The sequence below is a fragment of the Ziziphus jujuba genome, chromosome 1 (assembly GCF_031755915.1).
Source record: "Ziziphus jujuba cultivar Dongzao chromosome 1, ASM3175591v1".
Classification (NCBI taxonomy): Eukaryota; Viridiplantae; Streptophyta; class Magnoliopsida; order Rosales; family Rhamnaceae; genus Ziziphus; species Ziziphus jujuba.
The window spans coordinates 34,574,680-34,601,902 of NC_083379.1; the positions used below are offsets into that span (position 1 = coordinate 34,574,680).

Sequence of the window (27,223 nt, forward strand, 5' to 3'; positions counted from 1 at the left end):
CACCCTACGTGCCTATATTCCAAGCCCCTATATATTTACCCTCAAACTCGTCTTTGATGGTCTTTCTTGCTGGTTGGGGTTAAATTGTTTTTGTGTTAGCTGAAACTGCCCTAGAAAAGCTGCTTCCTCTTCTCTCTTCTCTCTCTCTCTCTCTCTCTCTCTCTCTCTCTTTTTCTCTTTTCATTTTCTCTTCCTTTTCTTCGCCAATCGAACCGCTTTTTAGGGTTTTTCAGGGGGGGTATTCTTCAGGATATCAAATCGAATCTGCGTACCGAAGTTTGATTCACTTATCCAATTTGATTCTCTATTCATCTATCTGGTAAATCCCTAAATCTCGTCCAATTTTTGGGGGGGAGGGGTCCGATTTTTAGTCGGATCTTGGTCAATATTTTTCGCAACCTTAAAAATTTTTTTTTTTTAATATACATATACTGGGAATATTTTGTTTAGGTCGGTTACTGAGTTGTGCTTATGATGATTGGAGGGGTTTTATATGGTGAGAATTTTTTTGGGTTGAGAGGTTGGCGAACCTGATTTATTTTGGGGGTTTGAGCTGGAGTTTTAGCTGAATTTTGTGAGGAAATGGAGATTTGATTGGGTTAGGGTTTGGATTTTGTTTGCGTAAGTATTTCGATATATACCTAATTATGGCTTTTTTATTTGTGAAAACCAAACGAAATGAAATGAAAAAAAAAAAAAATTGTTTATAAATGTTTTGGTTTTTGTTTTGTGGTTATTAGTTGACTCATCAAGGAATAGTTAGAAGTTTTGATTGGTGAAGAAACAGCATCTGGGTTTGAACTGTAAAGTATGGGATGCTAAGTTTCGTTATGTTGTAGTTGCTTATGGAAACACTAAAGTGAATAAGAGCATCGCCTAGTTGTGTTGCAATTCAACGCTTCTGAAAGAGAGTTGCATCTTTATGCCCCCTTGGTGATTAGCGGTCCTGGCTGTTCTGCTTTTGCTGCTATTTGTGATTGAGGTGTGAATACCAATATCAGCTGCAGTATATTTGTGGCAACAGCCATCAAAAGTATTTTATGTACCCGAGGAAAATATTTATGTTTAATAACTAACAAGTCCATACCAACTATTATCATATTGCCTAGGGATTGTGGAGGTCGGAGGGAATATTTATGTTGGAAACGTCATTTTATAAAAGTTTGAGTTGGAATATGTGCACTGTTAGAGTGCTTGACCTAAGATGTTGTTGGAAGCTATCTCGTGATGGGTCTTTCTCCCAATTTTTGATTCATCTTCCTGTCCATGTTCTGTTTGTATGAAGTAATTTTAATTTTGAAGTGAGATTGAAGATGCAACCTAAAAAGGCTGGGTTGGTGATCCAGATGGTCAACTTATAGGATAATAAGATGATCAACTTATTGTATGGTAAAGCTCAGAGAATGAATTTTTATTGTAGTCTGTCCTTGCAGTGAACGGCCTTTTTGAAAATGCTAATTTGTTTATGGAAAATGTGGATGGCTTCTCTATTTGGAAACTCGGATTCCAGTTGTGATTGAAATTGCCGTTCTAGATTTTAGATTCTTCTCTTAATTTCTAGTTTTCTAGTTCAAAATCTCATGTTATATGCCTTGTGAATGTGAATTCTTGGGCTCTGTTTCCTTGTGGGAGCTAATGAATGTAACCATGTCTACTAAGAACTTTTGGTCATTATATTTGTTCTGTGTTACATATTTGCTATGGTGTAAACGTCTCCTGATTAATATTTGTTATGTCTCTGGTCTCATAAATTTTGGAAGGATTTTTTTGTGCGTTACATATTCGCTAGGTGTTTTTTTATTATTTTATTTATTTTTATTTTTTAAATTAGTTTCTGTTCATATATTTGTAATTTTACTCATAAACACCATATCCCTGACAAAGTTTTATGATTTTCAATTGTTCTTGTGCTTGATATGCTTTTCGCTCAGTTGATCTTTTCCAGTTTCAATAATTCTACTTTTGTCTTGTGGAGGTTGCCTGAATTATTTTTGAGGTTTTAAAATGCCAAAGGAGAGAAGAGATCGTTCTGTTTCTCGAGATAGCTGCAGAGTATCCCCATTTCCATGTAGCTCTAGTCCTAGAACACTAGCCAAAATTCCTTCTGAAAATGAGGAAAATGTGAAAGAATGGGAAGATGCAAGATGCCCTGTCTGCATGGAACACCCTCACAATGCAGTTCTCCTCATATGTTCATCCCATGAGAAGGGGTGCAGGCCTTACATGTGTGACACGAGTTACCGTCACTCCAATTGTCTAGATCAATTCCGCAAATCTTTTGCAGCTGAAACCCCATCAACTGTACTACAACAAGAAGAAATGCAGCTCCCAGCTACCCACTTGTCCCCTGCTGAGACATCAGAATCAACAGTTACTGATCTGTCAGAATCAACAGATACTGATCTGTCAGAATCAACAGTTACTGATATGCAAGAAGAAATAATTGAGGAAGGTACCCCCACCTCTTGTGAAAATCAGACACCGGCAAAGCTTTTGTGCCCGCTGTGTCGTGGTCAGATAAAAGAGTGGATTGTTGTGGAGCCTGCTCGTCGTTTCATGAATGCAAAGTCAAGAAGTTGTTCTTGTGAAACGTGTAATTTTAGCGGCAGCTATACTGATCTTAGGAAGCATGCAAGGCTGGAGCACCCATTAGTCCGACCATCAGACGCAGACCCAGAGCGACAGCGTAATTGGAGGAGATTGGAGCACCAATGGGATCTTGGTGACCTTCTCAGCACACTTCAATCAACAATGGCGGGAGATGACAGGGATGGCACCATTTTACCTACTGATGATGGGAGTTGGCTGACTGTATTTTTTCTGATTCGAGTTTTTCGACCTGGGTCAACTGGTTCCTCTTCAAGGAGCAATAGCTGGTCTGGTGCGTCAAGAACTAGATTGAGGATCAGAAGGAGGCCTTCTAGGCTCTGGGGAGAGAGCTATGAGGAGGGAGCCAGATCTGCTTCAAGAGAAGAGGAAAATGAGTCCTCAGACGATGGATCAGGTTCTTGGAGGCCACGTCAGCGCATCCGCCGACGGACAACACCAGACAACCTTCCATGATGACACTATTGGTGGCATCTGTTGTATTGTTTTAGTTTTCAGGTTTCAAAAGTAAGTTCACATCACTTATAATTATTGTGTGTACAATAACTTTTTGTTATCTCAATTGAAGAAAAACTTGTGATTAATTTGTTGTATTTTTTGGTCAGGCGGAACAGAGATGATTTGAAGCCTTTTCGCTTGTAACTCTGATTCTGTTCCACACATACTGTTCCACTGATTGTGGAATTGTTGGAATCTATCAAGGGTGAAAAAGAATTGTAATTTCTTGAACTTTTTATTAATCTATTTGTTTTCTTTTTCTATATATATATATACACATATATATGTTTTAGCCCCTCCTCGGTTTTGCTTTTGTTGCTGCGTTAACAAGAAATTCTTTATTCGTCTTGGGTGGTGGTCAGCTCTTGGCTGTTGCGAGTTTTATTACTAGTGGACAGCTTGAATGTTGTCATCCATGTTTATTTGGTTGTTGTCTTTGCTTATAATCTTTAAGGAGTGAATTCAATTCTATCTTGAAGTGGTAGAGTTCCAGTTAAAAGTTTGTGTTGGAAGTGAAAAGAAAGAGAATGTTCCTCTTTATTAATGGATAAAAGAATGATCTAAGGACCACAACTGTTCCTTATCGTTAAAGATCTACTGGTTTTAATATTATTCTCAAATCGCTATGAAAACTCATGTAGTAGTTTATGTAACACTCCCACTTCGCCAATCAAATCGAATTACTCTGAATCAAATCATTTTTCCACCACATCGTGATTTGCTAGCAATCGCAATAGGATACGGATCCTGCCCCGCCTCTCTCCCATGTGTAGCCCCTCTTTAACAATTTCAATTTGACATACGTCAAATTTCTTGTTTACATGGGAGATTATGGATTTCAAGTGTCATGTTGAAGCTCTTGCACAGATGGTATTCCATTATTATTTGTTGAGTAAAGGGTATTTTGTCCTGAGATAAAAATCCATACTTCAGGTAGAATTTGCAAAGGTTTGACCAACTCAGGAGTCGGGTAGCAAGTGCAATCAAAACGAAAACCAAAGGTAAGTATTTGTAATTATTGAAAAAATGATGGTGTATATGAATATATATATATATATATATATATATATATATATGAAATAATATAATAGTACAGTAAAGCCTCTTTACGGTGATATTTTATATTGGAATGACATCTATGTAATTATAAAAAATTTTGGTCTCAATTTGATCTAGTTATAAGTATGAATAAATTTTATATGGTAACAAGTTATAATTTTTTTAAGTTCAATTTAAAAAAACTTTACCTTTACATCATAATAATAATAATAATAATAATAATAGTAGTAGTAGTAGTAGTAATAATATATATGTGTATATTATAAAATAGTATATGATACTTTGTATTAAAAATTTAAGATAAAATAAAATGTTTATGTAAAACTGTTTGGAATAATAATTTATTCTTTAGAGTTATTATAATATCTATAAACTTATCAAAATATTTAAAAATTCAATAAAACTCTTTACAAATGAAATGTAACACTTGATTGATTGAGTATGCATTTGTATTAAACAATACAATTTTTAACTACAGCTTCATTAAATTATAACATTTTCATATTTATAAAATTAATTTAATCGCTACCGTACAATTGTGGAGAGGTTTTAGTGCAATAATAATGATGATGACGACGACGATGATGAAACTAACTTACAAAGGCAGGGGGTTTCGAAGAAATAAGGAGGACCATTCTAATCAGAGCCTTAAAATGCCACCAGCATCTGCCAGGAGATTTCCTTACCAAACCTTGACTTATCTGCTCCAGTGCTAGCTTGCAAATAGATTCCTCTGCTCTGAATTTAATTTACATAGCTATACATGTTCTCGAGGAAAGGAGGTTTTCCACTCTTTTTCAATTCTGTGTTAGCTCTGTTTTCTTTCATAATCAAAGTGTTTCTTCCAGGACGATCCCTCTGTCTGGTAAATCTTCTCTCAATTGATTCACTTGTTTATTTTCTGATACGTACTATATGTGCTTGAATTTGATTGTTCTTGAATATTAATTCTTGTAAACAGTACACTCTTGTAAAACTTTTCAACGAGTTCCAGTTGGAAATGGGTTTGTGGGTTTTAGTGATAACACTATTTACAATAGTATATAATTAGGGAGGGAGGCACTATTAGCACAAAAGTTTTTGTCAGCTGTTATCAAAAGATGTCCTTGTATCGATTCTAGAAGCAAAACGAAAGAGTAAAATATTGTTACCCCATTTGGCATCTAAAAGTTAATAATAAACAAGTTGATTTTCGTAGTTTATTGAAATAAATATGTGCAAAACCAGTATATAGATCTTTTCGTTGCATATGTACATAGCCTCTGTTGCAAAACTTGGAGAAGTTAGGGGCTTGTTCTAAATAGGTAAAGAATTCTCAAATCACCTATATAAATACCTCATTTTCCTCTTGTTAATTTGTGCTACCCCAACTGATACACAGATGCTACAAATTTAGAAAGATAAGTGATCTCTGTATATTCTAGGACTTTAGAGGTTGCTCAGTTATTTAGAATTTGGTAGCTTTGATGTGGTTTGCCCATTTTTAAGGTTTGTCCATTTTTAATCTTCTTCTTACTTCAAAAATGGTGAACTTACAATGTTAATATTCAGTAATTTGTAGGGATTAGTAGTGAATGGATCTTTCAGCGCCACTTGTTGAACTTGTGAAAATAGTGTCAACTCCAATTCGTAGATCCTGGAAGCATCACAGAAGCGTGAATAAGTACATGAAAATTCTCAATGAAAAGTTGGAAGAATTGAACTGCCAGAAGGAAGACAATGAATCCAAGCTGCGACAAGAGCTTCTTCCGGGGAAGACATTAAAGAAGGAAGTTGAACTTTGGTTAGGAAAGGTAAAAAATATTAACAGTGAAATCAGATGTATTGAAATTAAGGTTGGAAAAGTGAAGTACTTACACCGCTCATGCCTTGGAAAAGTTGTCTGTAAGAAGATTCAGGAAGTGGAAGAACTCTATCAAAAGGGTTGTTTTCCTGATGGTTTTGTGGAACCATGTATAAAAAATGGTGATGTACTACCGACAATGAAATTGGCAGGAGAAACTACATTGAAAAGAAAAGTGGAAGAAATTTGTGAAAGCTTGATGAATGATGAAGTACAAAAAATTGGAGTTTATGGCATGGGTGGCATTGGTAAAACAACTGCCATAAAGCATATAAACAATCAACTTTTAGAGAAAAAAGATAAGTTTGATAATGTAATTTGGGTAACTGTATCAAAGGCTTCCAATGTTTTCAAATTACAAGATGCAGTTGCATGCAAGTTGGATTTAGATATTTCGAAATATGAAGATGAAACAACAAGGGCTGCAAAGATATATGCTGCATTCTGCATGAAGAACAGATATGTACTAATCCTCGACGATTTGTGGGAAGTATATAATCTTGAAGATGTAGGAATCCCTGAACCCACTTTAGAGAATGGATCCAAGTTACTTCTGACAACTCGGTCTCTTGTTGTTTGCCGTGGAATGGGTTCTAAAGATATTGAAATGGAGCTTCTAACAAAGGAAGAGTCGAGGAATCTCTTCTTAGATGTAGTTGGGAATGATGTTTTATCTGTACCAAATTTGGAAGCAACTGTGAATGAAGTTATTGAAGAATGCAGTTGTTTGCCTCTTGCAGTTGTTACAGTAGCAGGCAGTTTGAAAGGAGTTGTAGATATTTGTGAGTGGAGGACTGCATTAGAAGAACTGAGGGCACCTACAAAGGGGCCTAATGAGATTGGAAGTACAATACTTGAGAAATTGAAATTCAGTTATGAACGCTTGAAGGATAAGAAACTTCAAGATTGTCTTCTCTACTGTGCTTTGTACCCTGAAGATCATAATATTCCAAGAGATGAGCTAATAGAAGATTTAATTGTCGAGGGAATAATTGATGGATTGAAGAGTAGGCAAGCAGAGTTTCACAAAGGCCACACCATGTTGAATAAACTAAAAAACGTTTGCCTGCTAAAAGAATCAATTCTAGGAGATGAATGGGTGAGGATGCATGATTTGATAAGGGACATGGCCTTACAAATTACAAGCTCCGATCCCCATTTCCTAGTTGAGGCTGGAACAGGATTGGAAGACATACCAGATGTCGAAATATGGCCAAACGATCTGGCCAAGGTCTCTCTAATGTTCAACAAAATATCAGAAATTCCTTCAAATGCATCTCCAATCTGTCCTAAACTTTTGACATTGAGGCTAAATTTTAATAGGCTCACATGTATTCCAGACTGCTTTTTTGTTCATATGACAGGGCTCAATCTTCTTGATCTGTCATACACTGATATTGAAAGCCTGCCAAAGTCAATCTCTAACTTGGTGACTCTTACTGCCTTATCACTTAGAGGATGTATGAGATTGAAGTTTGTGCCATCTCTTACCAATCTTAGGGCCTTGCAGAGGTTGGACTTTCGTAATACAAAAATCACAGAAGTACCTGATGGTACAGAAATGCTGATCAATTTGAGATACCTCAATCTTCAAACAAGAGCTATGGAAAAGTTACCGGATGGAATTTTACCAAAACTCTCTCGACTCCAGTATTTGGTATTCCCACTATGTGGCTTGCAAATACTAAAACCGAGAGCAGAGGAGTTGGTATGCTTGAGAAAGCTAGAGACTTTTAGGGGAATATTGCATGACGTTAACGACTTCAATACATACATTGGATCCATGAAAGAGGCCAGACAACTCGCCTATTACACACTTCAAGTGGGAACAAACCCTTTTCCAAGCAGGACTTATGGGTACCAAAAAGCTGTGATTTTGATAAACTGGGATGCTAGTGAAAACATAGCTGGAAATCAGTACCCAATTTTACTGCCTGAAGATGTTGAGTACCTAAGCTTTGAGAAGTGCCACAATATAAGAAGTTTATCTAATGTCGTTTCATTGAAAAATGCATCTGAGTTGAGAAAATGTTTTATCAGCAATTGTCATGGGATAGAGCATTTTCTTTCTTCATCGTCTTTGGCTGTTCCTCTTCTTCAGAGCCTTGAGGAACTGAAACTTGTGAGACTTTGGGATTTGCGAAGTTTGATTCTGAGAGAGAAAGGTACTTCACCACTATTCCAGCCAGGCAGTACTTTTTGCTCTCTTAGAAAAATTGAAATATATGATTGTCCAAATATAAAGCAAGTATTTACACTTGGGTTGCTGTTGAGCGTCCAAAACTTGGAAGAGATTTACGTCAAAAACTGTTGTCGGATGGTGAATATAGTAGCAGCAGAATTGGATGGAGAAGATGAAGATGGAAATCAAAATCTGGAAGGAACAAGCTTTGACACCAGAGGATTGATCTGTCTCTCCAAATTAAGGGTCTTGACATTAGAATTCTTGCCAGAATTGAAGAGCTTCTACAGCAGTGAAAGTGCATTATTTGTGGCTGTATCTCTGCAGCAAATAATATTACAGAAATGTCCAAAGCTAAAGAAGATTCCTGTACTTGGAGATGAACCATGTCCTCCCCCCTCTCTTCAGAATATTAAGGTTGAACAAGATTGGTGGGAATCGTTGGAATGGAATAATCCCAACAATAAGGATGCCCTCCAACCTCTCTGTCATTTTCAAACAAATTAAAGACTACATCTTATAATCTTGAATAGCACTTTATCTTAATTCAATTCAATTATCGCTTACAGTGTTTTGTTTGTCTACTTTACTCTGCGCGAACCGATACATGCCAGTGGAACTTAGGTGATATATTGAATTTGTTTTGTTTTGTTTGTTTGTTTTCCTAGCGTCCTACATATTAACAAATATGCTTCATATGCACAGATTGGTTTACTGAAAATCAAAACATTTTTCACTTTGGCACTCATCCCCTTTGTAAATTGGTACATGCCAAGGGCAAATATGCTTCAGATGCACAGGTTGGTTTACTGAAGCCAAAATATTTTTCGGATGTGGCATTTATCCCCTTGCACAAACGCTAAGATTTTATGCAAATAAATTATTGAAAATTCCAATCACAGTAATTGGTTGAAATTCTAGTACTTTCAAGTTAATAAAACAATTGAATTATATACTGACATGCATATTTGAGTCTTGAATCCCTACTTCTAGTAATTGAATATCTGGCAAGAGAGTTCTTTATATTTTGCCTCATTATCTCTCCTCTTGAGAAGTGACGAACAACCAAAAATATTCATTTAAATGTGCTTTTTAAACTAAAATGTCAAAATAAAAAATAGACTTGGCTATCCATAAAGTGTCAAATACTAACTATCTAGCTATGAGCAATGCTAGAGATGCTAACAAGTTTGCCAAGATGTATATATTAAGAAAATGAAAATGATATAAATAGGTAAATTCATAGTTAATGATATATTTTTTATAGAACAAAAATAAAGATTAATATAATTCGACACTTGTTCTTATAACACATTCTATCTCTTTATTTAGAGAAGCTCTGCGTTGTAGAGAACATGCTCCAAATTTCAAGTACGTGGCATGCTCCATTAGCATTAATGGAGATGTCTTAAGGTGGCTATCTTACTATTTTCTTACAATATATATATATATATATATATATATATACTCTTCTTGGCTTCCGACCTTATGACATGTACGATGTCGTTGGCATACATAAACGTTACGTACGAGATCAAATACTGAATTATAATTACATAAACTACTAGTTGAAAGTTGAAAGTTGAAAGGGCTCAAGACCTTGATCAAACACTGTGCAAAAGCCTCCATTTCTTTCCTCTTCAAAACCAAACCGACCTCAACACCTCCATTCCCATTTCTGCATTTGTTAAACTTAGCTCAAGTTGTATCATTTACAAGCCATCTCCACCTTCCTAGGCACTCCCCCATCCTGAATCAATACCATAAACGTCAAACCATGGAGACCCTGCAATGAAATTCATTCTGCTTCCATCGCTACCTGGAAAACCGCTGATCATTGATCCCCATTCTTCAGCACCTTTCAAAACTCTATCTTCATCATCATCATCATCCAAAACCCTTATAGCTTCACTGACTGCCTCCACAGCGCTGCTAACTCCATTTCCTCCGAATAGGTCTTCTATCTCTGCAACTACACCGCGTCGTCCTAAGCGGTTCCTCAGATACGTGGCTGGAGTCGGCGGTTCGAGTGAAACCGGCAGTCCACGGTGAACGCAAGAAACGCTTTCTTTCTTTCCCTTTATCTAACGACCATCATCACTTTCTGTTATAGACTTCACTAGGCATATCCATTCCGGACTCCGCCACGGTGAACTGAACTCCGTCGTCGCTGCCGTCAGCGTAATGGATGAAGGTTTTGTGGGAATGATGGGGGCCAAGTAATGTATTCGGCGAGAGGGAGGAAGTGTTTTGAGGGTGAGAGAGAGGGAGTGTTCTGAGTTTTGGAACAATGGAGTGGAAGAGGTGGAGAATGTTGTTGTGGTTAGGAGGGGAAGAGATTTCGTAGAAGCAAAGACGGTGGCCTGGTAATATTAGGTTTGGTGGAGAAGACGCCTTGCAAACCTCATGTATTTTCACTGACTCGGGTTTCATGCCCATTATCGTGTACGGAGAGCTCTGTCTTTATATCTTCTCAGGGCTTGTTTAGAGTTTGTAGGCATTAGTCAACCTTTATATCATAATGGTTTTTCCAATGAAAAAAATAAAATAAAATAAAATAAAAAAGAGAAGAAGAAAAAGAAGCCTTCTAGGACTATCATAAGCGCTTATGGCGAATAATGGGATTTTCAAAGCTTCAAATAACAATTTTTAAATTCATAAATATGATAATTAAGTGGTTTCATTCAACTAAACTATGACCTAAATTGTCACTTTCGTTTCGTATTATTAAAAAAAAAACTATATACGATAGATGAAAGATCTCAATTGAGAAAATCGGTGACATCACATGCCACTCCAAGACTGCATGTGTTAAAAAAAAAATTTCTTTAAATATAATAAAATTACCAATATATATATATATATATATATAATGGTTAAGCGAGTTATAACTAGTCAATTTGTTTATGACTTTGATATTTATGTTAGATTTGATAATTTTCATCACCCCATCTGTTAACATAATATGAACTTACTTTTTTTTATTTTTTATTTTTTCAAAATTTAGATTAGTGTATGACAAGTTGGGTTGATAACAGATGACTCATTGTATTAATGGATTCTAATTGATTGAATCTGCGGGACCACTTGTTATCCATTAATGAATTAGTTTATTTTTTATTTTTTTATTTTATTTTTTAAAATCATACATTTTAGCTTAAAAGAAAATGTTGACCATAAACAATTGATTATACAATTATGTTTTTATGTATTTTATATCATGAATATTCTATTTTGGTGTTAAATCCTAATACATCATATTTAATCACATTGATATAAATCTCGTTTATATATATATGTACAGTACATGTATTATGTGTGTGCGTTTTATTTTTACTTTTTTATTTTTTTAACGGGAACTAAGTAGTTTTTTTATTATTATTTAACTTTCAGTTTGTACGTTATTATTATTATTATTATTATTTAATTTTGTATTATCTTTTGAATATTTACTTTGTAATTATAATTATTTTTTTAGTATCAACCATTAATCAAGTATAATTTTTTATTAATTGCAGTCATTTAAATATTTTTGTAATAATTTTTTATTTTCCTTAAAATATATTTTTGTAAGTAAGTTTAACATATTAACGAGTTGGATAAAAAAATTATATAATAATTTAATGAACGAGTTTAGATTTGGATATTTCAACATGAAAACCTAATTTTAACACAAATATAATACAACACGAATATGATATAATACAATATGTTGTCAAATCTAACTTTTATGTAAATTCATGTCGTTTTAATTGGTGGTGTGAACTTTTTCCAAATTTGAGCTAAGTCATAGGACACAAACTCCCACTAAAATTTGGTGGTTTTGTACAATTTTTTTTTTAAAAAGAGATAACAATATAATTTAAATTAAAAAGAAATATATATATTTATATATATAGTCTTTTATGGTCAGGTCGGTCCTGATTAAAATAGTACGGTCTAAACACATGGAAAAATTTTGATATTGGATTTTATTTGGAAATTTTGAAATAGTGAGATATGGTGAATTTATTTGGGAATTTTGAAATTGTAAAGTTTGTATGAAACAGTTGTGCGAATGGAAAAGAAAAAAATATTTTAAAGCGGAAAGGATAAAGAAATTTTTTTTGAAATTGCAATTTTCTCACGTGTGACAGTAAAGTATTTGAGTCGTTCATTGAATAAGTTGAAATCCAATGGTTAGCCTTTTTCCCACGTTTTTAGATTGTATTATTTTGATCAGGTTAGACCTCATCATAGAATCTCTCTCTCTACATATATATATATATATATATATATATATATATATATATATATATATATATATATATATATATATATATATATATATTTATTTATTTTTAACACTGTTTTTTTTTTTTTTGGAAACCTTTAAATAGGTGTAATTGTTGAATTTAAAATTTAAATTTTTTTAAATAGTTGACTCTGATAACAAATTAAATTATTATTTTTTAAAAAATTTTCAATTGATATATAATAGCTAGATCATCATTATTATTATACATATATATATATATATATATACACTAAGGCGATCAAATTAATTATAGAAAGTAAGTACGACTTCTCTATATGCCCTGTAGGGTTTAATATCCCAATTTGTATTAAATCAGAGAAAAAAATTATGTACAAATTGGTCCAATACAAGCGTGCATTTCTCAGTCCAAAAGAGAAGTCTTATACACAATTAAAGTTGATTCATTTTATTATTTTTTATAATAAAATTTTAAAAATGAACTTTTTAATGATAATCGTTTAAGTTGTTATATGATATGTAAGTCTCATAGATAATCATTCTCCAACTGTGACAAATAACATTTTTCTTTTCATTATTAAGCATGTCTATTAAATATAAGCTATAGCAACAGTTTGAAGTAAAGAATTATATACAATGAAAGAGAGAAAAAAGAAAAAATATGCTGCCAGAAAAGGATGCTGAAGCTTCTCTCACTGCATAACTCCTAAGGCGTGCAATTGCTCCCAACAATGTAGCATTTGCTGCTGTATATTGCAGCAAAAGAAGAAATTTATACAATTGGTCACCAGCTGTGACTAACAAATTCAAATCTGTCAGTCAAAAGAACCACTCCAATTCCAATATTTAACCATACAATTTAAAATTATTAAAGCTAAATTTCATTAAAATGTCATATTCAATTAAACTGATCGACTTTGTGAATGCTTTTCTGGCATTCCTTTGCCTTGTGCAAGAGTAAATTATACCTGTATATGGGAATTAATTACCGACTGATCCTCAGAAATGAATCAAAATTATTTGAAAGCTACTACTTTACTCAGGATAATCTTGGTGGTGGCCATGGGTGTATATATATATATATATATAAACTACTGGATTAATTGCTAAGAAAGCAAGGAAAAAGAAGATAAGAAATATAGTGCTGATTATACTACCATTAATTATATACTAAGGTGCTTCCTTAATTAATTTCTTTTGATTAATCTATAGAAAATGTTTCTCTCTCAAAAAAAGGAACCCAAAAAAAAAAAAGATCTATGTAAAATATTCTTCCCTTCATTATTAAACCTAAATTAGGGTGGCTTTTTTGTAGCTGTCGATATTCTTGACTTCATTTCCAAGTTGTGGTTTGGGTTCTCTGTTATATATTTTCTTGGTTCAATTTCTCTTTAACTAAGATTCTTATCAAATTCTTTCCTTGAAGTGCAAAAGCCTATTTGCCACCCTGCAGTATTACTGCTTAATTGGTTTTTAAGTTGATTTATCGTACACAAAAGATCTGAGGTTAAGGGGGTGTGCTTTTGAAGCCAAAAGGTACGTCTATGTTCAATCCTGTCATTATCTGCCGCCTTATTTGTCATGAGAAATAGGATCAATTTGGTTTAATTTATTGTATTAATTTACCCTGATCCATGATTACTATTTACCTAAAGCAAAATATTCACTAGTTATGTCTGTCTGAGTACTGTTCAACTGCCCTTTTTATGTTTTATTTATACAACAAATTGTTTAGTCTTTTCACACTATATTACTTTCGGATAATTTTCTCTTGTAACAGAGATTAATAAATAAATTTGATGGATTTCAATATCAATAATGTTATCCTTCTTAAATCAGATCTGGTTTCTGTAATTAGTGAAGATACAAATAAACAAGTGAAAAAGAAACCATAATTAATGAAGTAAGGAGATAAACAACACTCTGGTTGATCTTTGAGTCATAGTTTTGCATTTTTCAATAAATTTTGCTATCAATTAAATTTTGTCTTGTTATTACATATGTTTTTGTAATTATTAATACAGGTGCTTGCTTACCTCGTTAGTTGATTCATCGTATATTTTGGGACAAAATACATAAAACTTCCTAGTACTTTAAATTCTACTAATTGTATATTCATTATAACAAATTTTTCAACATAAAGAATTTAGGACAACCTCTATGCATGTTCACTAATTAATAGTTGAAAAGGGTTTCATTGTTATGATCATTCTCGAATAAAACTCATGCATATATACAATAAGCCATGCAACATAAATGGTCTTGCATGTATAATTGAGTTATTGATTAATCTTCTAGGAACTAATAATGGAGGGAGCTGTAGGAGCTATTGTTGAACTTCTAAAATTGATAGCAGCTCCACTTGGCAAATGTGTGAAAGATCATAGAGGAGTTAAAGAGTACGTGAAAACTCTTGATGAAAACTTAGAACGATTAAATTGTCGAAAGGAAGACGTTGAAGCCAAAAAAAGAGCAGAGCTTGTTCCAAAAACAAAATTAAAGAAAGAAGTTGAGCTTTGGTTGGCAAAGACACAGAAAATCAACGAAGAAATAACTATTATCAAACAGAAAGTGGAAAAAGGGAACTATTTATGCCGAGCACGCCTGGGAAGTACTGTTCTTGAAAAGATACAAGAAGTGGAAGCACATTATCAGAGGGGTGTTTTTCTTGATGGTGTTGTGGAAGTTGATACTCAACCTGGAGATATATTGCCAACAACAGCATTAGTAGAGAAAACATCTGAAAGAAAACTGGAAGAGATTTGGACAAGCTTGTTGGATGATGAAGTTAGAAAGATTGGAGTTTATGGAATGGGTGGGATAGGTAAAACGACTATAGTAAAACATATCAACAATCGAATTTTAGAAAAGAAAGATAACTTTGAGAATGTAATTTGGGTAACGGTATCCAAGGCCTCTGATGTTATCAAATTACAAGATGCAATTGCCTGCAAGTTGGATCTAGATATATCCAAATATGATGATGAAACAACCAGGGCATCGAAAATATATACATCACTAAGCGAAAAGAAAAGGTATGTGCTCATCCTTGATGATCTGTGGGAAGTATACCGCTTGGAGGATGTAGGAATCCCTGAACCTACTTCTACAAATGGATGCAAGTTGGTATTAACAACTCGATCTCTCAATGTTTGTCGTGGTATGAACTGTAAAAGTATTCGAATGGAGCTTCTAACAGAAGAGGAGGCAAAAATGTTGTTCATGGATAGAGTTGGTCACGATGTTTTAGGCACTCCAGAGGTGGAACCAATTGTGAATGAAATTGTTGAAGAATGTGGACGTCTACCTCTTGCCATCATCACAATAGCAGGAGGGCTAAAAGGTGTTACTGATTATCGTGAATGGAGGACTGCATTACAAGAGTTAAAGTCATCCATGAAAGGGCCTAATGACTCTGGAAATAGGATCCTTGAGCAATTGCAGTTCAGCTATAATCGCTTAAATGATAAGAAACTTCAAGATTGTCTCCTATATTGTGCACTGTATCCTGAAGATTACGAAATTCCCAGAGATGAGCTGATACAACATTTGATCGATGAACGAATTATAGAGGGAATGAAAACTCGACAAGTAGAGTTTGAGAAGGGACATAGTATGCTGAATAAGCTTGAAAATGTGTGTTTATTAGAAGGTTGGCTTAGCGAATATAAAAGGACGTACTTGGTGAAGATGCATGATTTGATAAGGAGCATGGCACTCCAAATTGCAAGTGTAAATCCAGGATATCTGATAGAAGCTGGAGCAGGATTGGAAGAAATCCCAGATGAAGAAAATTGGGCAGAGGATCTTGCTAGGGTTTCTTTGATGAGCAACAAGATTTCATGTATTTCTTCTGGTGTATCACCAAGGTGTCCTAGACTTTCAACATTGTGGTTGAATAATAATATACTGCTAACAAGTATTCCAGATTGTTTCTTTGTTCATATGAACGCGCTCAGTGTTCTTAATCTATCCTATACAGATATCGAATATCTGCCCGAATCAATATCTGAATTGGTGAATCTCACTGCCTTGCTGCTTAAGAAATGTTGGAGGCTGAATAAACTGCCATCTTTGGCAAATCTCAAGGCTTTAAGGAGGCTGGATTTTTGTGACACAAAAATTTCACAAGTTCCACAAGGTACAGAAATGCTGGTCAATCTGAGATACCTCAATCTCAGCACCAAATATCTAGAAATCATACCTGGTAGTATTCTGCCAAAACTCTCTCTCCAGTTCCTTGAACTTCAAGCAAAAGTGAAAGTAGAAGAATTAGCAACATTGAGAAAACTGGAGACTTTGAATTGGATTCTCTATGATATCAATCTCTTTAATAGTTATGTGAAATTGTTAGGCAAGAGGAGACCCTCCAACTATGTTCTTATGGTGGGATTTAACATCATATATGATGAATTCCAATACAACAAAATTGTGTTTCTGAAGAACTGCAACGTAAATGAAAGCATACCAGAAGAATACCGTCTTCTGCTCCCCGAAGATGTGGAGTTCCTGCGTTTCGAAGAGTGTCATGACGTGAAAAGCTTATGTGAAGTTTCGTCATTAAAGAATGCAATTGGGTTGAAGGCTTGTAGTATTTTCAACTGTGCTGGGATAGAGCATGTCCTTACTTCTTCTTGCACCGATCCTCTTCTTCAAAGACTTGAATCAATCTGTCTTTTTTACCTCAAGAACTTATGTGGTCTGGTGCTGAAAGAGAGAGGAGCATCATTTCTACGTCCTCCTCAAACTTTTTCCTCTCTCAGAGAAATTTCAGTAACATATTGTCCAAACATAAAGAAATTGTTCACGCTTTCCTTGTTGGTGTACCTCCAAAACCTGGAGAAGTTATATGTCTCACGCTGTGAGCAAATGGTGGAAATCATAGCACCTGATGAAGATGAAGAAGAAGATCAAATTCAAGGAGAAAGTGGTGGTAGTAGCAAATTCTACCTACCTAAACTGAAGATTTTAAAATTGTGGCTGCTACCAGAACTAGAGATTCTCTACAACAGTAGGAAAGCACTGGTTGTTGATTCTCTCCAAGAGATTTACATATTTCAATGTTTAAATGTAAGAAGGATCCCTTTCCTTGATGTGGAACTGCACCCTCGTTCTCTAGAGAAGATCTATGTCAAAAAAGAATGGTGGGAATCACTGGAATGGGATCACCTTGAGGCTAGAAATTATCTTCAACCCTTCTGCATATGGATCAGTTGAATGCTGAAATGTCTGATACCAGGTAAAGTCCTTATCGTTCAATTATTCATGGCATTTTATCCTCTTGGAATCACTCTCAAACATTCTTTTATGTTGTCCCTTTTTATTGTTCTGTTTCTGCTAGTATTTCTTTCTAAATCCTTTGGCTAAATTTTGGACAATTAAAACTTTCTATGGGGTACTTCTCACCAGGAAAATGCACTGATTTGTTGTATACATGGTATTGGATAAAGAAGAAGAAGCAACTTGCTAAATCGGTTCTCACTTCATTCAGTGCCTCCTCGTTGTATCTTTCAAGAAACCATGAAAAGGTTGGCAGTACACAAGAACGATATGACATTCAGTCTGCAAAACACATTCAACTTAGGATGCAGAGTAACATAAGAGACTACAATTCAGGCTTGTCTTGGGCTCTTAGCTAATTCTCTATAACAATATCTCCTACTTTTTTTGTTTGGTCGTTAATATGTGCTTCAAATGTATGCCTTCCGTTTTAAATTTCTTCAAGTTCAGTTGCTGAATTTTAGTTTTTCATTTCAATGTGGATATTGCATTGTTATCTCTTATATTCGGAGAACTTTATTTTTTCATTTTTTATTAAAATTAATAATGCATTTGGATTTATAATAATAAAGAAATTTATTTTGAACAATCTTTTTATTATTTTCTAATACATATTGGAGGGGGGAAGCCTAAAATGTAAGTTTCTAAACTAAAGGAGAGGGAGATTTCACCTAAGTCTAGCTGAATTCAGGAGCTGCACGTGTATACTAAGTGGTTTTACCACTTGGCCAATCCTATAAAAACTTGGCTGCTTAATTGAAAGCATTTAAAATAAAGGCTAGATTGAAATTGAGGGAAGTTAGAAAGGGGCCTAAAATGAAGTTACCTTTCAATTAAATTGTTCGACTTTGTGAACGTTTTATGGAATTCCTCTGCCTAATGCAGGAGTAAATTATGCTTTACATGTGGGAATTAATTAACAACTGATATGGTTGGAAAGCAATGGAGAGTGGGAAGCTTATACTAGTTTCCTCATGATAACCCTGGTGGTGACCATGGATATCTACTTCTGGATAATTAAAAGTAGATAAGAAAGCAAGGAAAATAATATCAATTGATATATATATATATATTTTTTTTTTGTCAGGAGTACATATTCAAAGGTGTGGGTGTGAGGGGGCTTGCTCATCAATTTCTTATATATTTGTGATTATAAAATCTTGGATTCAATATTATTACTATTAATTAATAAGGTTCTTTTCTTTATTAATTTCTTTTGTTAAATCTTTTATAATATGTTCTTTGCTTCATTAGTTAGTCTAAGTTAATGTGGCTTTCTTGCACTTGTTATATATTATTCTTGGCTTCGTTCCCAAGGGGTGGTTTGCATACTTTGTTATATAACTATTAATTTCTTGTTCCAATTCTCTTTAATTAAGATTCTTATCAAATTCTTACCAGAAGGTGCAAAAGCCAATTTATTCCCCTGAAGTAGTGCTTAACTGGTTTTACAGTTGACTAATTGTATATAAAGCATTTGAGGATAAGGGTGTGTTTTTGAAACCAAAGGTGTGCCTATGTTCGATCCTTAATCTCCGTGAGACATAGATAGGATGATCAGTTTGGTTTAATTTATTGTAGTATTTTATCCAAATCCATGATCACAGTTTACGAAAAGTGTTCTCTATTTATCTGTCTGAACTCTCCTTTGATAATCTTATCTAGATTACAAATATTTACTTAATTTGAAAATCAATTTGTATTCAGTTCTATCATTGTAGCATTCGTGGTAGTGTTTTCTACTCTTGACACTTTTGGATAATCTTCTATTGCAATTGAGATTGATTAACAAAGGAAACTACACATTAAAAAGCTTCATAGTCAAAAAAGGTACTTGTGTGTTACCTATCTAATGGCTCTCCATTGTACGACATATAGAATATCGATATAATATATCTTGGAAAAAAGTGTAGAGCATACCTCTAAAATGGTTGTTATTGTCATGATCAATTCTCTAATAAAATTCAGGCATATTGGCCTCTTATATAATTCGGTTGTTCATTAATTTGTAGGAAGGAACTCGAAATGGAGGGAGCTGTAGGAGTAATTGTTGAGCTTCTAAATTGGTAGTAGCTCCATTTGCTGTATATTTGAGAGGTCATAGAGGAATCAATGAATACATTTTCATTAAAAGTAAAAAGAATTAAATAGTGAAAGGAAGAAATTGAAGCAAGAAAAAGAGCAGAGCTTGTTCCAAAAATTATATTAAAGAAAGAAGTTCAACTTTGTTGGAAAAGACTGAAAATATCAAAAAAGAAATAATAACTATTAAACAAAAAATGGAAAGAGGGAACTATTTCTGCAGAACACGCCTTGCAACTACTGTTTTCAAGAAGATAATAGAAGTGGAAACACATTACCAAAAGGGTGTCTTTCCTTATGGTGTTGTGGAAGTTGATCGTCAAAATGGACACATGTTGCCTACAATAACTTTTGGAGAGGAAAAAACATGTGTAAGAAAAATGGAAGAGATTTTGGACATGTTTGATGGATGAAAAAGAAAGATTGGAGTTTATTTAATGGGTAGGATAGGTAAAATAGTTCATTTAATGGGTAGGATAGGTAAAATGATTATAGCAAAACATACCAACAACAAAATTTTGGAAAGTTTGAGAATGTAATTTGGATAACTGTATCCAAGGCTTTCAACATTATCAAGTTACAAAATACAATTGCCTGCAAGTTGGATCTAGATATATCAAAATATGATGATGAAACAACCAGAGCAGCAAAAATATTTGCATCACTAAGTGAAAAGAGTTGGTACATTCTCATCCTTGATGATCTGTGGGAAGTTTATTTTCTGGACGAGGTAGAAATCCCTGAACCTACTTTCAGAAATGGATGCAAGTTGGTATTAACAACTCAGTCTCTCAATATTTGTCGTGGTATGAATTGTAAAAGCATTCGAATGGAGATTCTAACAGAAAGGGAGGCAGAAAAGTCGTTCATGGATAGAGTTGGTCATGATGTTTTAGGCACTCCAGAGGTGGAACCAATTGTGAATGAAATTGTTGAATAATGTGGACGTCTACCTCTTGCCATTCTCACTATAGCAGGAGGTCTAAAAGGTGTTGCTGATTATCACGAATGAGGACTGCATTACAAGAGTTAAGGACATCCATGAAAGGACCTAATGACACTGGAAATACGATAATTGAGCAGCTGCAGTTCAGGTATAAACGCTGAAAAGAAACTTCAAGATTGTCTCCTTTTATTGTGCACTTATCTGGAAGACTAAGAAATTCCCAGAGACAACTTGATACAGCATTTGATTGACGAAAGGAATTATCAAGGGAATGAAAACTCGACAAGCAGATTTTGAGAAGGGACATACTATGGCAAATATGCTTGAAAACGCCAGTTTATTAGAAGAATGACTTAGTTAATATAGTAGGACGTACTTGGTGAAGATGCATAATTTGATAAGGAACATGGCACTACAAGTTGCTACTGTTAATCCAGGATGTGTAATAGAAGCTGGTGTAGGATTGGAAGAAGTCCCAAGTGAAGAACCTTGTGAGGGTTTCCTTGATGAGCAACAAGATATCATATGATCCTTCTGGTGTATTACCAAGGTGTCCTAGACTTTCAACACTGTGGTTGACTAATAATATACTGATAACAAGTATTCCTGATTGTTTCTCTGCACATATGAATGGGATCAGTGTTTTTAATTTATCCTAGACAGATATCGAATATCTGCCCAAATCAATATGTGAATTGGTGAATCTCACTGCCTTGCTGCTTAAGAAGTGTTGAAGGCTGAATAAACTGCCATCTTTGGCAAATCCCAAGGCTTTAAGGAGGCCAAATTTTCGTGACTCTAAAATTTCGCAAATTCCACAAGGTACAGAAATGTTGGACAATTTAAGATACCTCAATCTCAGTACCAAATTCTAGAAATCATACCTGGTAGTATTCTGCCAAAACTCTCTCTTCTCCAGTTCCTTAAACTTCAAGCAAAAGTAAAAGTAGAAGAATTAGCAACATTAAGAAACCTGGAGACTTTAAATTGGATTCTATATTTTATATGATATCATTCTATTTAATAGCTATGTGAAATCCTTAGGCAAGAGAGCACCCTCCAACTACATTGTTATGTTGGGATTTAACATCATATATGATGAATTTCAATACAACAAAATTGTGTTTCTGAAGAACCGCAACTTAAATGAAAGCATACCAGAAGAAGACCGGCTTGTTCTCCCTGAAGATGTGGAGTTCCTGCAATTGGAAGAGTGTCACGATGTGCAAAGCTTCCGTGAAGTTTCATGATTAAAGAATGCAATCTGAGTTGAAGGCTTGTGGTATTTTCAACTGTGCTGGGATAGAGCATGTCCTTACTTCTTGCACCAATCCTCTTCTTCTAAGACTTGAATCAATATGTCTTTTTTACCTTAAGAATGTAAGTGGGTTGGTAGTGAAAGAGAGAGGAACATCGTTTCTACTACCTCTTGAACTTTTTCCTCTCTCAAAGAAAGTAACATACGGTCCAAAAGTAAAGAAACTGTTCTGCTTTATTGCTTTACCTCCAAAACCTGGAAAAGTTATGTCTCACATTGTGAGGAAATAGTGGAAATCATAGCACCTGATGAATATGATGAAGAAGATCAAGTTCAAGTTCAAGAAGAAAGTAGTGGTAGCGGCAACTTCTACCTTCCTAAACTGAAGATTTTGAAATTGTGGCATCTAGCAGACCTAGAGATTTTCTGCAAGAGTCGGAAAGCAATGATGGTTGATTATCTACAAGAGACTTACATATGTCACCGTCCAAACCTAAAGAGGATCTCTTTCCTTGACAAGGAACTGCATGCTTGTTCTCTAGAGAAGATTTATGTCGAAAAAGAGTGGAAATCACTGGAATGGGACCACCCCGAGGCTAGGAATTTTCTTCAACCCTTCCGCATATGGATCGGTTGAATGCTGAAACGTCTGCTACCTGGTAATGCTCTTGTCTTCAATTATACATCATATTTTACCCTTTTACAATCATTCACAGCATTTTTGCACATATGATGTTGTCTTGTCTCTTTTTATTGCTCTGTTACTGCAAATATTTCTTTCCAAATCCTTTTGGCTAAATGTTTCTTTGAATTGAATGGACTCATTGCATCTTTTCCGCTATCATGCCAAAATCTTTTTGAAAAAAGTTTGCAGTACACAAAGGAGACAAATGGTATTCAGTAAATCCGATTCAAATTTATGTACAGACAAATATTATATAGGCTTCCCTAGGTCTGAGTATACCAATATTTGTACACTTTTTATTTATAATGTGTGCTTCATCCGACATTTCTTTCTATCATGATTTGTAATGCTTCTGATATATCCTTGTAAGTCATAATACTTTCTACCTCATTCAACAATTTCCATACAGATTTGCGGCAATTTTGGCATTGCATACCATGTCTTCTTTTGATAGTCGTCTCATATTAAATGTTCATTTCATCTTTCTTTTTTTTTTTTTTTTTTTCACCCAATACACATTCTTTCTCTTGTAATATCAATATCGGAAATACAAGATGCCAGTAGGAGTGGCTTTTCTTTTCTTTCATTTACCTTTGTCCTTTTTGGATCATGTTTCTGCAATTAAAAGCTGCAGCATCTTGAGGCATAAGGGAAGACGCTCTACCTAAAGGTGGTTATGTGGTATTAGTGGTCCTTGAATAGATTTGAGTTGAAAATGTGATGAACATGCTGGTGTTGATGCCCTAATTAAGGTGGAAGAACTTAATTTCTTATCTCATTAGTACTGCTCCATTGCATATTCTTCCATCTGCCACATCCTTATAAATTCTCAGAGAACAACAAATCCTATATGAGCAAAGCCGTTGAAAACACCAAATCAGTTATTTTTATAAATAGCAGAAAAATATATTCCTATAAAGGTCCTCTGCAGGAACAGAATGCCATGCATTTTTACACTTAAATTGTTACACTATCTTAACATCTATACTCAATACATGCATATGCAGAAGATGTGTGATCTGAAGTAGACATGCATGTCTCCAAGGTATGTGCAGTGTATACTATAGACCTTCCTGTGGCCCATGGAGCCGCATTCCCGATCACCATGTGTTCTCTTCGTCATGTGTTCTCTTCCATTGACGGCCCTGGTGAAGTAGATCTCACTTCAACTTTCCAATTAAGCAACTCCTCTTCTGTATACCTCTCTTGGAACTGTTTTGAATCTATTTCTTTTTAATCCTGATGAATAGGGAAGAAGAAAAGAATGGCAGAATATCAGAAGATATGAATTGCAATTCTGCTTGCGCACCAATCTAAAGAGTTGTTGTGCATACCACATTGGGACCTGTGCTCGAGGAGCTGGAAATTGCTTCCACAGGTGCCTCAGAAATTCTTGCTTCTGATTTCTCATTTGAATAACTAGCAAACATATATGTTGACCAATTGTCAGAGATCAATCCAAGCCCAAGACAGGAAAAATGATTGCCAAAGCAAGATGCAGGGAATATGAAAAAGTGTTCTTGGATATGCAAGGAAAAACTGGAAATTATCAAAACTGTACATTAGAGGTAACAATGGTAAGAATGGAAAGCTTGGGATAATTATAACAAGTATAATCATGTATCTATCTGGCATTTTAGGAGGGGAAAAAAAATAAATAAATAATCACTTTACAATAGAAAGAATTCATGTTTCTCCACTTGCTATTAGATAATTATAATTAATTCACATAAAATACTTACGTTGATAGTATAGTCACCCAAATTAAATCAACACAGTCCACCCACAGAACCCTTTGTTCTACTGGGACCACACCATATGTTATAAGATGAGCAAAAGGCCAAAGCTTCCACCCTGCCTGCATAACAAGTTATATCCCCAAAAAGAGCAGGATGTCAAAGAAATGCATGTACTTATCAACATCAATTTACATGCCAATTGCACTATTAAGCACTGCTTAAGAAATCGATCAAGTAAAATAGTCGAGTATGAACCAAAAAAGATTGATAGTCCTGAATTTCTGTCTGTCGCAAAACAAACATTTTTACATAGAACTTTTGACTCAACAGACAAAAATTTGGCTTCTACAAAAACCATAAGGATTAGTTTCATCTTTAACGTTGTCAAAGTTCTTGGTACTTCAGATTAAATTTGAAAATCTAATTAACTCTTATTACAAGGTTAAAAATACACAACACTAGTAACAGTTGATTAATGCTTCTATACACCTGTGAATGTATATAAGCAGTTTCTGATTGGCAAAACTATAAACATATATCTAACTTAGAAACGCAACTACTAAAAATTTAAAGACTTTGGATGAGTGGTCCTACTCTTTCAATCTTTGCTAGCATGAGGAAACAGAAAGGGAATTGCCTAGGTTTTCAAATTCAGCTCTAAATACACATAGAAGAATGAAAAAGTACAAGCACAGAAGGCTAAGAATTTGTCTTACAGTCAACATGGGCCAGAAGGTCGCCTTCAATGCACTAAAAATACTGGCTGGGGATTCAAGACGCAAAAATCCCAAAACCGTATAATAAATGCTGTTCCAAACTGCCGCCCACACGGTCTGGTCAAAGATTACTTTGGCAGGTATGACCCGCCAGTCTTGGGAAGGAACAAGCTCCTGGAAGGGAACAGAGGAGTGTTTGTGTAAGCAATTAAAAAGGCATGGAAAACATGAAGCGCAAAAATAAACAACAGCAGAAAGAAATATAAACCACACAATGATTACCTCGCAGAACTGGTAATAGTAGTGAGAAAGGGAACCATGCAAGGTAAAACCAACAAGACCTGATCTTATCATTCTTGTACGGTCAAACTCGAAGAGAGGTTTTCCTTCAAAGCACTGCAGATTTCAAAATTAGTTTTTAAATGAGAACTACACATGGTATGTGAGAGAATTTAATAATCAAACACAAGAGGATTTGATATTCACAACATAAGTACTAACCTGTGCAATCCAATCCCCTAGAGAGTATACCACCCCACTAATTGCCATTTTGGCTAAAACTGGGTTTGTTTTAAGAGCTTCCTCATAAGCACTCCAGTTGTGCTGAGGTGCATATCTTAGTATCTCAAAAAGGGTCCATCCCTGCATCCAAAAAAATAAAAAATAAAAAAATCCAACGAAATCAAATTGGTTGAATACATAGGAGGTAAAAAGTCAATATCATATACAACCATAAATAGCTTATACTTGATGGAAAACGAAATCACAACTTAATAAACTTTTTACAAGCAATCAGTGAAGAAGTTAGAAGAAAACAGGCAACAATATCGTTTTTCCATAAACCATATTTTTCTAGCCTTTTCCAAATCCGATTAAGCATTCAGCTTCAAAAATAGTTTCTTTGTTACTACTACATGTAGCTCCTCTGCTAGTCATGAACTCTGTATTTCAAGAATTATTCTATAAAGAATAAACCAACAAACCCCACAACCCATTTCCGTCCTCACTTTATATTTTGCATCAAGTTCTCAACTTTTTAAATACCAAATAAATACAAAATCTTCAAAATTTTACAGAAAAACCACGAAAAATCAAATACGTTTCAAAACCCATAATACATAACGAAAAAATTGGCAAGAAAAAACAAAAGGGCCCACGTAAATGGTTGACCTACATGCCAGTAATCTCGATCGATGGTGAGCAACTTCGAGACCGCAAAAGTACCCGCCGCAAGCACAATAGTTGCATTGATCATCCTATCTACAAGCCGTACCATATCCTCATTCTCACTCCTCTCGTCTCCTACACCCGACCCAGACCCGGACCCGAATGCTCCTTCAAACAAAAACATCCCTTCGCTCGTTCCAAACCCACCCACCTGACTCACCAACTCGCCGTCCTCCACACCTCCACCTTCAACCCGGCTCACCACCACACCTTCCTGCTGGTCCGTAGAATCCGAGCTCTGTACGGGGATAACATCGCACTCTTCTTCCACAACGGAATTCAACGCCCAGCTATCTTTCCGTTTGTTTCTCGAGAAGACTGAGTGTTGTGATGGCTTGGAGCCGTGGAAGTTTACGATGGGTACGGATTTCGGGTTGGGAGAGGTGGGTTTGGATTTGGGTTTGGTTAGGGAGAGGAATCTCTGGTGGGTTATGGTGTTGAAGGAGGCCATGGCCCGTCGCGGGTTTTGAGGTTGGGAGATGTACAACCGCTCTGAGCGACCAGACACCACTGTGTTTCTTCTCCGAGTTTGGAATGCTGAAGACGAAATTCATATATTGGTGATGCTGCGCCTTGCAATTTGGTGCATCGCATTGTAGGATAGCATTTTGTTTTTATGGCGTAGGCTTTATGGTTGACTTTTGGTAAAGGATTATTGGGAGAGGCTTTTGACTTTTTTGATGTTTGGTTGGATGTGATTGGAGGTTTGGGATAAAATGGTTGGGGTATCATGTAGATGAGTATGATGACTGGGGAATGCGTTGGATTTTGGACTTTGAATGCAGGCCACATGAGAAAGGTGGCTTTTAGTCATAAAAAATAAAAATAAAATATAAATTAAATTAA

General features: G+C 34.9%; 5 protein-coding genes across 10 annotated transcripts; 4 read left to right on the top strand and 1 right to left on the bottom strand.

Annotated features, from left to right (window-relative positions):
* The first annotated feature begins 50 nt into the window (after positions 1-50).
* Positions 51-3,370, top strand: LOC107429853 (uncharacterized). Of its 4 annotated transcripts, none has more exons than XM_048471357.2 (4): positions 51-319; positions 451-982; positions 1,976-3,114; positions 3,213-3,370. In XM_048471357.2, the coding sequence occupies exon 3, from the start codon at positions 2,005-2,007 to the stop codon at positions 3,061-3,063; it is 1,059 nt and encodes a 352-aa protein (XP_048327314.1). In that variant the 5' UTR covers positions 51-319; positions 451-982; positions 1,976-2,004; the 3' UTR covers positions 3,064-3,114; positions 3,213-3,370. The 4 variants fall into 4 exon arrangements, with proteins under 4 accessions (XP_048327314.1, XP_048327323.1, XP_024925701.1 ...); XM_048471366.2 differs by having other exon boundaries at positions 451-621; XM_025069933.3 differs by lacking the exon at positions 451-982 and having other exon boundaries at positions 1,932-3,114.
* A 1,153-nt stretch (positions 3,371-4,523) lies between these two features.
* On the top strand, positions 4,524-8,846 carry LOC107429924 (disease resistance protein At4g27190). 2 transcript variants are annotated; one of them, XM_016040707.4, is made up of 2 exons: positions 4,524-5,029; positions 5,726-8,846. In XM_016040707.4, exon 2 carries the CDS (start codon positions 5,739-5,741, stop codon positions 8,694-8,696), a length of 2,958 nt encoding a protein of 985 aa, XP_015896193.3. In that variant the 5' UTR covers positions 4,524-5,029; positions 5,726-5,738; the 3' UTR covers positions 8,697-8,846. The 2 variants fall into 2 exon arrangements, with proteins under 2 accessions (XP_015896193.3, XP_015896185.3); XM_016040699.4 differs by having other exon boundaries at positions 4,525-5,029; positions 5,716-8,846.
* Positions 8,847-14,751: 5,905 nt separating this feature from the next.
* On the top strand, positions 14,752-17,661 carry LOC112490559 (disease resistance protein At4g27190). The gene has a single exon (XM_025070509.3). The coding sequence runs from the start codon at positions 14,752-14,754 to the stop codon at positions 17,659-17,661; it is 2,910 nt and encodes a 969-aa protein (XP_024926277.3).
* A 2,342-nt stretch (positions 17,662-20,003) lies between these two features.
* On the top strand, positions 20,004-20,746 carry LOC112490557 (putative disease resistance protein At1g63350). Its single transcript, XM_025070508.1, has 2 exons — positions 20,004-20,177; positions 20,366-20,746. The coding sequence occupies exons 1-2, from the start codon at positions 20,004-20,006 to the stop codon at positions 20,744-20,746; spliced, it is 555 nt and encodes a 184-aa protein (XP_024926276.1).
* Positions 20,747-23,558: 2,812 nt separating this feature from the next.
* On the bottom strand, positions 23,559-26,949 carry LOC107429863 (uncharacterized). Of its 2 annotated transcripts, none has more exons than XM_048471333.2 (7): positions 26,325-26,949; positions 25,652-25,792; positions 25,433-25,546; positions 25,151-25,324; positions 24,438-24,553; positions 24,030-24,234; positions 23,559-23,934 (listed from the first exon to the last, which is right to left on the bottom strand). In XM_048471333.2, exons 1-7 carry the CDS (start codon positions 26,826-26,828, stop codon positions 23,929-23,931), a joined length of 1,260 nt encoding a protein of 419 aa, XP_048327290.1. In that variant the 5' UTR covers positions 26,829-26,949; the 3' UTR covers positions 23,559-23,928. The 2 variants fall into 2 exon arrangements, with proteins under 2 accessions (XP_048327290.1, XP_015896109.1); XM_016040623.4 differs by having other exon boundaries at positions 24,030-24,114; positions 26,325-26,940.
* Positions 26,950-27,223: the final 274 nt, after the last annotated feature.

Bases quoted from the DNA above. Each gene is read 5' to 3' on its own strand.
- LOC107429853 (XM_048471357.2), top strand. From the start codon at position 2,005: ATGCCAAAGGAGAGAAGAGATCGTTCTGTTTCTCGAGATAGCTGCAGA.
- LOC107429924 (XM_016040707.4), top strand. From the start codon at position 5,739: ATGGATCTTTCAGCGCCACTTGTTGAACTTGTGAAAATAGTGTCAACT.
- LOC112490559 (XM_025070509.3), top strand. From the start codon at position 14,752: ATGGAGGGAGCTGTAGGAGCTATTGTTGAACTTCTAAAATTGATAGCA.
- LOC112490557 (XM_025070508.1), top strand. From the start codon at position 20,004: ATGGAAAGAGGGAACTATTTCTGCAGAACACGCCTTGCAACTACTGTT. The intron at 20,178-20,365 runs GTAAGAAAAATG...ACTGTATCCAAG, and splicing joins TTGGAGAGGAAAAAACATGT to GCTTTCAACATTATCAAGTT.
- LOC107429863 (XM_048471333.2), bottom strand. From the start codon at position 26,828: ATGGCCTCCTTCAACACCATAACCCACCAGAGATTCCTCTCCCTAACC. The intron at 25,325-25,432 runs GTAATCATTGTG...GTTCCCTTCCAG, and splicing joins ACTATTACCAGTTCTGCGAG to GAGCTTGTTCCTTCCCAAGA. The intron at 24,554-25,150 runs GTAAGACAAATT...CTTGTTATGCAG, and splicing joins CCTTCTGGCCCATGTTGACT to GCAGGGTGGAAGCTTTGGCC.